This window comes from Myotis davidii, unplaced genomic scaffold, assembly GCF_000327345.1.
Source record: "Myotis davidii unplaced genomic scaffold, ASM32734v1 scaffold190, whole genome shotgun sequence".
Classification (NCBI taxonomy): domain Eukaryota; kingdom Metazoa; phylum Chordata; class Mammalia; order Chiroptera; family Vespertilionidae; genus Myotis; species Myotis davidii.
Window position 1 is genome coordinate 303,213 of NW_006283440.1, and position 12,454 is coordinate 315,666.

A 12,454-nucleotide genomic window follows, 5' to 3' on the forward strand; every position below is an offset into this window, starting at 1 on the left:
TGGCAGGTGGGGAACGTTGGTTTCCTCCGTCACTGAAGCAAGCAAGCCCCATGTTCACTTCAAGCTGCCTTGTTGCCGGCTGCCATCTTGGCTGGCAGTTAATTTGCATATGTCGCTGATTAGCCAAGGGGAAGGGTAGCGGATGTACACTAATTACCATGTTCCTTTTTTATTAGATAGGATACTAGAGTTATTAGATAGGATACTCGAGGCCCAGTGCACAAAAATTTGTGCACTTGGGTGGGTCCCTCAGCCCGGCCTGTGCCCTCTTGCAGTCTGGGGACCCTTGGGGGCCCCCTCCCCTGGCTGCTGACACTAATTTTCCTCTGGCGCCCGAAACCCAGGCCTTCACTCTTCGCTGGGAGGGGCCGTTGCGGTGGGCTTAGCTCTTTGCTCACTGCTTGGGCTCTGAGGGTGGGGCCGGCGCAGCTGGCTTTGCTCTTCGCTCACCACGCTGGCCTTCACTCACTGCTCTTCCCCGGGGCCAGCGGGCTTCGCTCCATCGCTTGGCGCCTACATATGCAAATTAGTCGCCATCTTTGTTGGCGGTTAATTTGCATATTGTGCTGATTAGCCAATGGGAAGCGTAGCAAAGGTAGGGTCAATTACCATGTTTGTCTACTATTGGATTAGATAGACTAGAGGTCCAGTGCATGAAATTGTGCATGGGTAGGGTCCCTAGTCCTGGCTGGCGATCAGGGCCGACCTGTGGGGCGACCGGCGGAGCGATCAGGGGGCCCCCGCTGGCACCTGCCTTAGTCAGCCTGGCACCACCTGCTTGCCGGCCCCACCCCCCACCAGTTGCCTCCCTCTACAGGGCAACCGGAAGGGCAATCAGGGGGCCCCGACTGGCTCCCGCCTTGGCCCGCCTGGCACCACCCACTCGCCAGCCCCCCCTCCAATCGCCCTGCTGCTGCTGCCGGTAGCTTCCCTCTATAGAGTGACCAGTGGGGCGATAGGGGGCCCCTGCTGGCACCCGCCTTGGCTGGCCTGGAGCCTGCAGACTGGGGGCAGCTCCTGCGTTGAGCGTCCGCCCCCTGGTTGTCAGTGCGTGTCATAGCGACCAGTCATTCTACTGGTCGTTCTGCCGTTCGGTTGATTTGCATATTAGGCTTTTATTATATAGGATGGCTTCTAAAGTAAAGAAATGTCTGAGGAAAGCTGCTACTTACAATAGAGTACTATGTAATCAAAACAGGATAGTAAAGATATCAAACTGAAATGCTTGCCTTGTAACAACAATTTCTCCTTTTTCGACCACTGCTGCAGGTACATGGCTCAGAAGATCGAAGTATCAAAGTCACATCTTCTGTTTCTAATACTGTCTGATAGACAGCTTTCTGAAAATCTGTCAGAGAACAATACACCATCTACCAAGAAAACACAAGGTAATTATTAGTATTTTTTCTATAGCAATAATAATCACCATGCACATAACATTTCATAGACTGCAATAGTGAAAATTGCACATAAACCATGTTATTTTTTCTAGGTACATGATTATGACAATTTCTCCAATTCTCCCAAATTCTTTATTAGCACCCTACCCTAAACTATACGAATTATAATTTTATTTTAAAATAAACCTCCAAGAGTTTGTTTTTTAATTAAAAGAAATCAAAATATGAAAAAAACAACTTGTGAGATTTCCTTACACAGTCAAATCTTGTTTCTCCAATGTCTCCCATCTCAAATAATTTGGTTTTCTACCAAGTTGTTCATAGAAAAAATGTCTCAGTTGTTGACCAAAACTTCAGTTTTCAACCTGACAACCCTTCCTGCTAAGCATCTATTGGGGAACAAAGGAGAGAATGTTTTTGTTGCTGGTGAAATCAACGATTAACATAATTTTAAAACATAAAGAGACCATCAAGAGTGTTAGGGTCCAACCCCAACAGGTCCAGGGGTCCCTAAACAAAGGACAGAAAGCTTCTGCTGCTGGCAGAAATGGAAGATTAACACAATTTTAAAACATCAAGAGGCATCAAAAATGCTAATGTTGCTAAGGGTGTGAAAGTGCTCACAAAAACAACAACCACAGGCAAATGAATAGGCAGAAAAACTGTTGTTGATTGGATAAACTAAAAGCTGCAGGGGACAGCATTTCAGAGGCAGTGATATATAAAAAATTCATTTAAGGCTAGAAGGGTATGGTTTGATAAACTTAAGAAAATAAGTCTCTATTTATAAACAGTATATTAGACATGAACTGTACATAAGAAAGGTAAAAACAGGGAATCATTTGGGGGTCTGGAATGGATTGATTCAACTTACATTATTTCTAATGGGGAAAAATGATTCAGTTTTCAAACAAATTAGCACCCTACCCTAAACTATACAAATTATAACTTTATTTTAAAATAAACCTCCAAGAGTTTTTTAATTAAAATAAATCAAAATGTGAAAACTTCTCGAACAGCCTTCCAGAACAAATTAAGTTCCAGAACCTAGGTTCTACTGGATAGGGTGGGGCAAAAGTAGTTTTATAGTTGTAAGTATGCAAAATACAGTTTGTTCTTGTATTATCATTTATTAATTACTGTATTATTTTCCATATGAACAATGTAAACCTACTTTTGCCTCACCATGTAGGGTTTTACATGATCAGCTTATCATGCAAATAAATGATTAAAATTTAGGTCAATAAAAAAACTAGATAAGAAACAATGGAAAATTTTAGAACAATGGCATGAATTGTAATTACCAAATTACTTGGAAAACTTAGAAAAATATAAGAAACTTCAAATTACTGAAAACAAGCTAAAGTATTTGTATTTAATATCTTCATATAAATTCATAAAATTAGTAATAATAAGAGTTAAGTAAATATCCATGAAAGCAACTATAAGTTTCTATTTTGAACCCAAATTTAAAAAGAGAAAAAAATATGAAATAATGTCGTAAGTTGCAGGCAATACAATTTACCTTCTATTTCTAGTAGCTCTGGAAATTGGTAAAATTCTTCTAGCTATAGCTTATGTAAATAGGGTCATTAAACTAAAGATACCCATAATAGAACTTGGAGCAATATGAATAACTAGAGGCCTAGTGCATGAAATTCGTGTACTTGGGGGTGGGGGTGGGGTAGGTTCCTCAGCCTGGCCTGTGCCCTCTCCCAGTCCGGGAGCCCTGCGATCGATCACCCCAAAGAGGCCCACCCAGCCAGGGCTCCATGATGGATTGCCCCAAAGAGGTAAGTCCTGCCCTTGCAGCCGGAGCTCCACGATAGATTACCACGCAGGGGGTGGCCTGGGCCTCCCTCTCTAGGGCGATTTTGGAGCCCCCCCACCATTGATCGCCCTGTTGGCCAGTGGTCTGGGCCTCCCTCTTTGGGGAGATCAATTGCGGAGACCCCCATCTATCTCCCCACAGAGGGTGGCCTGGGCCTTCCTCTGTGGGGCGATTTTGGGGAGATAGCGGGGGTCCGCCTGACCAATCGCATCGTACCCATCTTGGCTGGCCTGGAGCCAGTGCGTGTCATAGCATGGTCATCCAGAAGGTCATCCAGACAGTCGTTCTGCTGTTCAGTCGTTCAGTCGATTTGCATATTATATTTTTATTATTATAGACTAGAGGCCCAGAGCATGAAATTTGTGGATGGGGCTTGGCCCTTGCAGTCCCAGCTGCCTCGCAGCCCCACCCCCGACCCTCTGGTCATTCCAGAAGGTCATTCTGGAAGGTCATTCCACCATCCGCTCTAATTAGCATATTAGCTCTTTATTACATAGGATAGGGAAAAGCCATCCTATAAAATAAAAGCCCAGCAACTGAAATGGCGGAACTAGAGACCAGAACAACCACAGCCCTCACCCTGGCCGGCAGCCCCCCAGCGAGCGGTTAGGGGCAATCAGACAGGCAAGTGAGCAATTAGGGGCAATCAGGGAGACAGGCAGAGTGCTTAGGGGCAATCAGGCAGGCAGAGGCAGTTACGGAGGATCAGGCAGGCAAGGCGGTTAGGGGCGATCAGGCAGGCGAGCAGTTAGGGGCCAGTGGTCCTGGATTGCGAGAGGGATGTCTGACTGCCGGTTTAGGCCTGATCTGCAGGGATCCATAGGGATTGGGTCTAAATCGGTAGTCAGACATCCCCCAAGGAGTCTCGGATTTCAAGAGGGTGCAGGCCGGGCTGAGGGAAGCCCCCCCATGCACGAATTTTGTGCACCAGGCCTCTAGTTTATTTATAAATATTTATATGTGCATATCACACTACAATAGAATATTACCATAAAAATAAGACAAAAATGTGCATCTGAGCAAATACAGGAATGTCCATATAAAACAGTGCTAGACTTAAAAAGAACTATATATAAAATATTAGCTATATCTTTACTCTACTTGAATACAAAGGTACATATAAGAATGAAGAGAATAGAAAAAGAAGGTGGGGAGTCAATAATTAAGATGTGGAGGGAATTTTGAGATATTATTTTTCCCAGTTTTGTTGACATATAACATTGTGTAAGTTTAAGGTGTATAATGTAATAACTTGATACATATTCATATTACAAAATTATTACAACAATAAGGTTAGTTAACACATCCATTACTTCACATAATGGTGTTTTAATATTTTTTGTTAGAACATTTAAAATATATTTTCTTGGCAACTTTTGAGTATAGACCAGCCGTGGGCAAACTACGGCCCGCAGGCCGGATCTGGCCCATTTGAAATGAATAAAACTAAAAAAAAAAAAAAAGACCGTACCCTTTATGTAATGATGTTTACTTTGAATTTATATTAGTTCACACAAACACTCTATCCATGCTTTTGTTCCGGTTCTCCGGTCCAGTTTAAGAACCCATTGTGGCCCTCGAGTCAAAAAGTTTGCCCACCCCTAGTATAGACTATAGAACAGTTAACAAAAGTCATTATATTATGCATTAAATCCCCAAAACTTATTCATCTTATAAAAGTTTGTATCCTTGACTAATATCTCTCCATTTTTCCTGACCCTTAGCCCCTGGAAACTACCATTCTATTCTTTTTCTAGTAGTGTGGCTTTTTAAAAGAGATATTCTACATATAAGAGAGATCATACAATATTTTCTTTCTCTGTCTGAATTGTTTCATTTAGCATAATGTCTTCAAGATCCATTCATGTTGTCACAAATGACAGATTTCCTTCCTTTTTATGGCTGAATAATGTTCCATGTCTAAATCGATGTATCACAAATTCTTTATCCATTCATCTGTCAACAGACAGGCTGTTTCCATGCCTTCACTACGGTGAATAATGTAGCAATGAACATGGAAGTTCTGTCCCTATGAGGGCAATTTCATTTCCTTTGGATATATAACCAGACGTGGGACTTGCTGGACCGTATGGTAGTTCTAGTTTTAATTTGGGGGGTAACTACCATACTGTTTTCCATGGTAGTTCTGCCAATTTATATCCCTACAAACAGTGCACGAGTGCTCCCCTTTCTTCACATCATCGCCAACACTGCTATCACTTGTCTTTTTGGTCATTGCCATTCTAATTGGCATCAAGTAATGCCAGAATTGTGTTTCTGCTTTGCATTTCCCTGATGATTAGTGGTATTGAACATCTTTTCATAAACCTGTTGGCCATTTGTATGTCTTCTTTGGAAAAGTGTCTATTCAGATCAGATCAATACTTAATCAGGTTATTATTGTTGCAATTGAATTAAGTCTCTTATATATTTTGGATATGAACTTACCAGATAGATGGTTTGCAAATATTTTCTCCTATTCTGTAGGCTGCCTCTTCATTCTGATTGCTTCTTTTACTATACAAAAAGTACTTAGTTTGATAGTTTCACTTGTTAATTTTTGCTTTTGTTGCTTGTGCTTTTGGTGTCATATAAAAAAAAATCACCTCCAAGACCAAAGTCAAGGAGCTCTTTCTCTATGTTTTCTCCTACCAGTTTTATGGGTTCAGGTCTTATATTTAAGTCTTCAATCATTTCAAGTTAATTATTTGCAAGTGGTGTAAAATAGGACTTCAATTTCATTCTATCACATGTGAATACTCAATTTTCCCAAAATATTTATTAAAAGACTACCTTTTCTCCACTGAATATTCTTGGCTCCATTGTCAAACATTAGTTGACTGTGGCTTTGTAGTATAGTTTGCAATCATTTTAACAATATTAATTCTTCCAATCCACAAACATGATATATCTCTCCATTTATTTGTGTCTTCTTCAATTTCTTTAAACAATATCTTATAGATTTTAGTGTACAGGTCTTTCACCTCTTTGGTTAAATTTATTCCTAAGTCTTTTATTGTTGAGTTGGTGTTATTAAAACATGTAGTAACATTTACTGAACACTTCTTACATATCACACATTTTAGAGCAACCACATGAGGCAGGCACTGTTATCATCTTTCCCATGTACCAGATAAAGAAACCAAAGTTTGAAAGACTTAACTCATAAGTCAGGGAGTAAGGATTCAAACCTATGATATTTTATTTCAGAGCCCAATCTCTAAACTTCTATGCACAACTTTCTTTTCATAGTTTTATGGTATTGTTCTTACCAGATAGACAACTGACAACTAAATAATATATATTAAAATGCACAAAACATTTTTAGAAAGTGGAGGTCCATGAAGTTTTCCAATTAAATAATATTTGCTTGAGGTAAAAAGTCAAATGTTATATCAATTTCCCCAGCTTGTAAATCAGTATCATATTTTTCTTTCAATTCTATCTTTTTAAAGTAATAATCAACAGGATATCTTAAGACTAAAGGGTATTTGTTAGAATTGCCCTTATTTGAGACTTTAGTTAGATTTAGTTCATAGCAATTTATAGAACTTTTATTGCATTGTCTGAGCTAGAAGATCCACACAATTAAAAACCATAAAAGAGAACTACTATATTAAAAAAATTCTCTTAAAAGTCAACTCTTCAAATTTTCTTCAACAATTAATATAATTGTACTTTTTCTACAAAGTTGTAAAATTAGGTTAGTTGTGTCACTAAAGATAGCATTTTATAATAAACAAATGTATAATAACAAAAAGTTTGGTCTTGTAGCTACAGTTAAGGTACCCAAGAATATACGGAATTATAGATAGTAGACGATGTAGGAATTACAAAATATGAACAGAAAACACATTAGGGAGAGAAACTCTTCTTTCTTCATTGAGGAAGAATTATATAAAAAGTATTTTTGTTCTAAATAAGAGAAATCAGTTCAATGTACACTAATAATACACCTGTTAGCTGACAGGTGAGTAAAGTTAGTAAGGAAAATGATTGGGCTCAATTAATGTTTTCTGAAATTCTACACAAAGCAATTTTTTTCACACCATATAAAAAGCAAAAATTACATTAAAAATTATAATAGATTTCCTCTTAAAAATAATTTTTTTAAAAAATAACACTCATGTAAAACTTTAGATCATAAATTATTTTTTAAAAGCACACACACAATTAGAAGTTAATAATATATTCAAATGCAGTTCTCACCCGGTCTTCCTTCTTAGGCAACTGATCCTTGATTAGAGTCTTGGTACGCCTGAGAAACCATCCAGACATCTTTTTTGCAAGCCGTTGCATGGCCTTTCGGCCAGTAGCTAGTTCTCTTTTTGTTGCTGTGTGTCTCTGACCATGTTCTACTGGGTCAGAAAACTGCTTCTTGAAGTGGATCCTGCTACCTAAAAGTCCTGGCACAGCCCTTCGTAAAGGCAATAAGGAAAATATCAGTGCTTTATTAAATTATCTAAAAGGAAAGACACTGGCTTATTTTTGCTTCTAAGAAATAGACTAAGTCACTTGTTTGTAATGACAGCAATAACAAAAGGCAAGTAACAGTCTTTATGAGTTTTTCAGTAAATAACTGTAAGCTGATGATAAATTAGTAAATTAGTTCAGACATTTATTTCAGGAACCAAGAATATATAAAGATAGGTTTTCATGGGACTCTATTCTGTATACTATGTTTGGGATCAAATATTCCTGTAAACAAATAATTGTGATTTTTTTCCCCTAGAAGCTAATAATTTGCAAACAAGATAACATTAAGTTAAAGATGTATTAAATAATTTTCCAAAACATAAAGTGTTTTTACTCACCAGTCCATAACACACCACAGTTCTTTCATGTTGTTCTGAAGAATGGTTCCAGTGAGGCCAATGCGAACATTACACTTTAAAGCTTTCATAACTTCTGTTACTCTAGCCTTTGGATTCTTGATTCTATGAGCTTCATCCACAATAACAGCTGACCAATCCAAACTATTAAGTGAAAAAAGGGGGGAGGGAGGTTGAGAAAATGTCCCTTGCTTAGCTTATATAATTTTTAGAAAGCAGCTTTCTCTATCAAAATTTTGGAATTTTCCCCCTCTTTATTCTTTGATGATCCCATAACAATCTCACCTAGTTAGTTAAACGGTCACAGGTTTGGACAGCTCATGAAAATAAAATGCATACAGAGACAAAAAGGTATAGAGGTTCTGTGTAATGATGGTGGAATAAAAAACACTCATTTTCACATCACTAAAATGACAAAACGAAATTTTAAAGTAATAAACAAGAGAAATAAATATAAAATATAGGAAGCAAAACTGATAATGTTAAATCTGAATGAAAAAATCAATCCAAACTCATGACTTTAAAAGTTGTATTATATAGCTTTATCTGCTAAAAAGGTTTAGAATCAATTGTTACCCAGCAGCAATGCGCACTTATAGCAGTCAATCCACTAAAAGGAACCAGAGCCCCGGAGAAATGGTTGCTTTCAAGTGTGCAGTAGGGGAAATAATGAAGAACCAGAAAGCCCAGATGTCCAAAGACATCTCCCAAGGATCCAGGCTAATCGGAAATGTGGGCATCATGAAGAATGGCTATGACGGAGTATAAAACACTGAGTAAGTAAAACCCAGGAAGTTCTGCGGAAGAAAAATAATTTGGACTTTTACCTCTGAGGGGAACCAAAGTTTTGCCACCTGAAGTATGCCTTTGGGATATTAATTTTAAACTGCCTAAAGGAATTCAGATAGAAAAACTACTTCAGGAAGGGAATCTTCTTAGCATATTCACCTTAGGATAATCATCTTAGCACACACAGAGCAGATATGACCACCAGGGAGGATCCAACAAAACTCTGTTTGCCAAATTCCCCTGTGTCCATTGTGTGGCCCAGACAACATTTGTTTACCAAATTTGCTATTTCTTGTCTCCCTGTAAATTACCTACTTTCCCTCTGAAATCGCAGCCCCCTGCCTTCCTCCTTTGTGCAAAATGGCATATAAACCTCAACTGCCCAAGAGTCTTCAAATCTCCTATCTATGGCACCCACAAATGTATATTCATAATAAATTTTGGACATTTCCTCTTGTTAATCTGTCGCATATCAATTTGATTATTAGTCCAGATAGAAGAACTTAGAAGGTGAGAGGAAAGATATCTTATGCACCCCCACATCTCACATACATAAAAACTATCTCAAAATAGATAATAGAACTAAGCATAAGAGCTAAAATTATAAAATGTAAGAAAAAAATCTTGTGGCTCTGAGTTAAGATACATTTCTCAGATATGAACACCAAAAAAATTGATAAGTTGGACTTCATCAAAGTTAAAAACTTTGCTCTTGGTCTTACAGACACCATTAAGAAAATGACAAGACATGCTGCAGACTAGGAGAAAGTGGTTGCATAGCATAACCTAGCAAAGAACTTGTATACAGAAAGTATAAAAAACTTACAACTCAACAAGGCTGAAACAATCCAATTTGAAAAGCTGGGTAACAATTTTACTAGATATTTTACCAACAAAGATATACAGCTGACAAATAAGCACACAGAAGTTCTCCACATCACTAGTCATTAGAGAAGTTCAAATTAAAACCATAAGATACCGCTACAAACCCATTTGAATGTCGATAATTTAAAAAGACGGACAATATCAAGTGTTGGCAAGGATATAGGAAACTGGAACAGTGGTTCTCAATATGTGTATGTGATTTTTGCTACTCATTCACACAACAGATTCACCTAATTAAAATAATTCATGAAAATGACTGTCTTAGTATTGAGGCACCACATGCATAAAAGGTTGTATATAAGATTTAGTACAAGTCTTAACATTCTTTAGCAGATATTTTTGGAGAAGTTATAGAAGAAGAAATAGAATAAGAAACTGTAGAAAATCTGATGCAGCTTTTTCCTTTTTAGAAAATAATTATTGTAGACTGCCAATATCAATGATACTAAAATGAAAATAAATCATGCTAAATATTTACAGCTTTAAAAAAAATTATAATATAAAGGTATAAATACAATTGAGGTAAGCAGAACAACAATGCAATCATTCCCATTATGGTCATTACCTGTTAAGCTCATCCAAACATAAGCGCAGTGTTTCATAAGTTGTTAGAGCAATTTCACACTTCCTCTGCTTTACACGGATCAGTTCATTGTCTTTTTTGTTACCATGTAAAATAGTGACTCTGAAATACCCCCAGGTGTCCAATTCATCCCTCCAGTTGTAGAGGACAGAAAGAGGAGCAACTATTAAGAACATCTAAAAGAAGAAGAAAAAATTTGATTTTCTAAAAATTTCATATTTCCTCAACATGAAAAAGAACCCCAAAGTGAAATCCAGAATATCAATAGCCTTATTTTTTTTGTTTTTGACACTGTAGTTAATAATAATAAATACAACTGAGAAACTGGATATATCTAGAGGTAGAAGACCACACACACAATAAAAACACTTTACTATTTCATTAGTTTTTACTAGGACTAAATAGATAGTTCACCTTATCCAAAAAAAACCCCAGCTATATTTTATTTCCCCACCAAAAAAAGGAGTTGACAAGGGAGAAGTAATTTTGCAAAACAGAAAAGAGGTATGATCAGGATTCCAGTAACAACTTCAAGGAGGACTTCATTTCCCTAGTCCATTTCCTCTCCTCCTTTTCAGGTACTGTCAGTTGAAGACCTGGGAAATTTACTGGAAAAATCAAAGCAATTAGAGGAAAACCTTAGAACTTCCAGTCAAGATGGCAGAGGAGGTAGGCACTGTGCTCGATTCCTCCCACAACGACATCACAATTATATCTAAGCTACAGAACAACCATCATCGAGAACTACCGAAAGTCGCTGAACAGAAGTCCTACACCTAAGGATATACTGAAGAAACCATGTTGGCAGGAAGAGCAGATGCTGAACAGGTTGGTCCCACACCACCGTGTGCATGTCAAAAATCAGTAGGGATATCTGGGTTGAGGAGGTTCCCCCTGAGGAGCAAGGGGTCCCACCCCCACACCAGGTTCACCAGTCCAGGGTTCCAGTTCCAGGAAAAGAATTCCCATAACTTCTCACTGTAAAAAACAGTGAAGATTGGGGGGGGGGGGGGAAAAAAAAGAAGAAGAAGAAGAAGAAGAAGAAGAAGAAGGAGGTGGTGGAGGAGGAAAGGAAAAAGGAAGGGATGAAAGGCAACCATTAGTGTCAATTAAGGTGGCTACTGGTATATTTCACCACACCACCAAATGGATCTTTCTTTACTTCTCTCTTCTCCCATTCTTGTTCTTTCTAAGATATTTTAAAATATTTAAAGTATTGCTTTCCCTAGTTTTTCTCTCCCCACTGTCTGCTAAATGTCACAAGCGATATATATGAGACATGTAAGTTCATCACCGACATTTAGAACTGAAGAACAACTGAATCCAGGGCTAAAAACAGCACCTGGACTCTTGGAGAATTAAAACACATTAAGAACCATAATGTTCTTTTAGGATCAAATTTAATTTGATGCTCAGGGTCCATTTATGCTATTAAATATAGTAAAGAGAATTTAAAGTAATAATAATTACCCTAAGCCAATACTTTGCAAAAGTTTGCACTGAAAAGTCCTTAATGATACACAAAAATAAACCTGGACTTTTCAGCAATCTATACTAATAAAAGCATAATATGCTAATTAGACCATCCTTCCGGATGACCTTCTGGAAGAAGCCAGGGCTGCGAGGGAAGCCTGGGTCCCAGGTGCCAGAGGGAAACCGGTACCGGCAGCTGGAGGAAGGAAGGCCTACTCTTACATGTATTTTGTGCATCAGGTCCCTAGTCATATATGACAGAATCTTTTAAAACTTGTGGAAAGTGGTTCATTACCATAATATAATAAAGACTTCATAAAACCACTCTCTTCATCTCTATCCAGTTTCCAGGATGCTGAGAAATATATAAGTCAGACACATAAATATAGTATACTTTTTTTTTTGCATTTCATTACTTTGTTAGAAATATTTTTTATAAAATCATGTGTAAGATATTTAAAAACATACATCTCCAGAGGAGAAAGCTGACATATGGACATGAATAGTACTCATAGTCCCACGGTCAGAGAGACAGGGACCGGCCTAGACCTTAGTCTTTCTGATTCCGCCTTCAATGTTCCTTGTATAAGAAGAATTCGTTTCATATTTTGGGAATGTAGTCTTCTAAGCAATTTTAAATATCAATGACACACCTTTGCTA

General features: G+C 38.0%; 1 protein-coding gene across 1 annotated transcript in view; it reads right to left on the bottom strand.

Moving 5' to 3' along the window:
* Positions 1-12,454, bottom strand: part of ERCC6L2 (excision repair cross-complementation group 6 like 2) — a 124,945-nt gene that overhangs the window by 86,615 nt on the left and 25,876 nt on the right. The window contains exons 3-6 of the mRNA XM_015564247.1: positions 10,303-10,496; positions 8,046-8,207; positions 7,441-7,648; positions 1,230-1,370 (exon numbers count right to left, since the gene is read on the bottom strand). Of these exons, the coding sequence (XP_015419733.1) occupies positions 1,230-1,370; positions 7,441-7,648; positions 8,046-8,207; positions 10,303-10,496 (705 nt within the window). The remainder of the gene's footprint in view (positions 1-1,229; positions 1,371-7,440; positions 7,649-8,045; positions 8,208-10,302; positions 10,497-12,454) is intronic.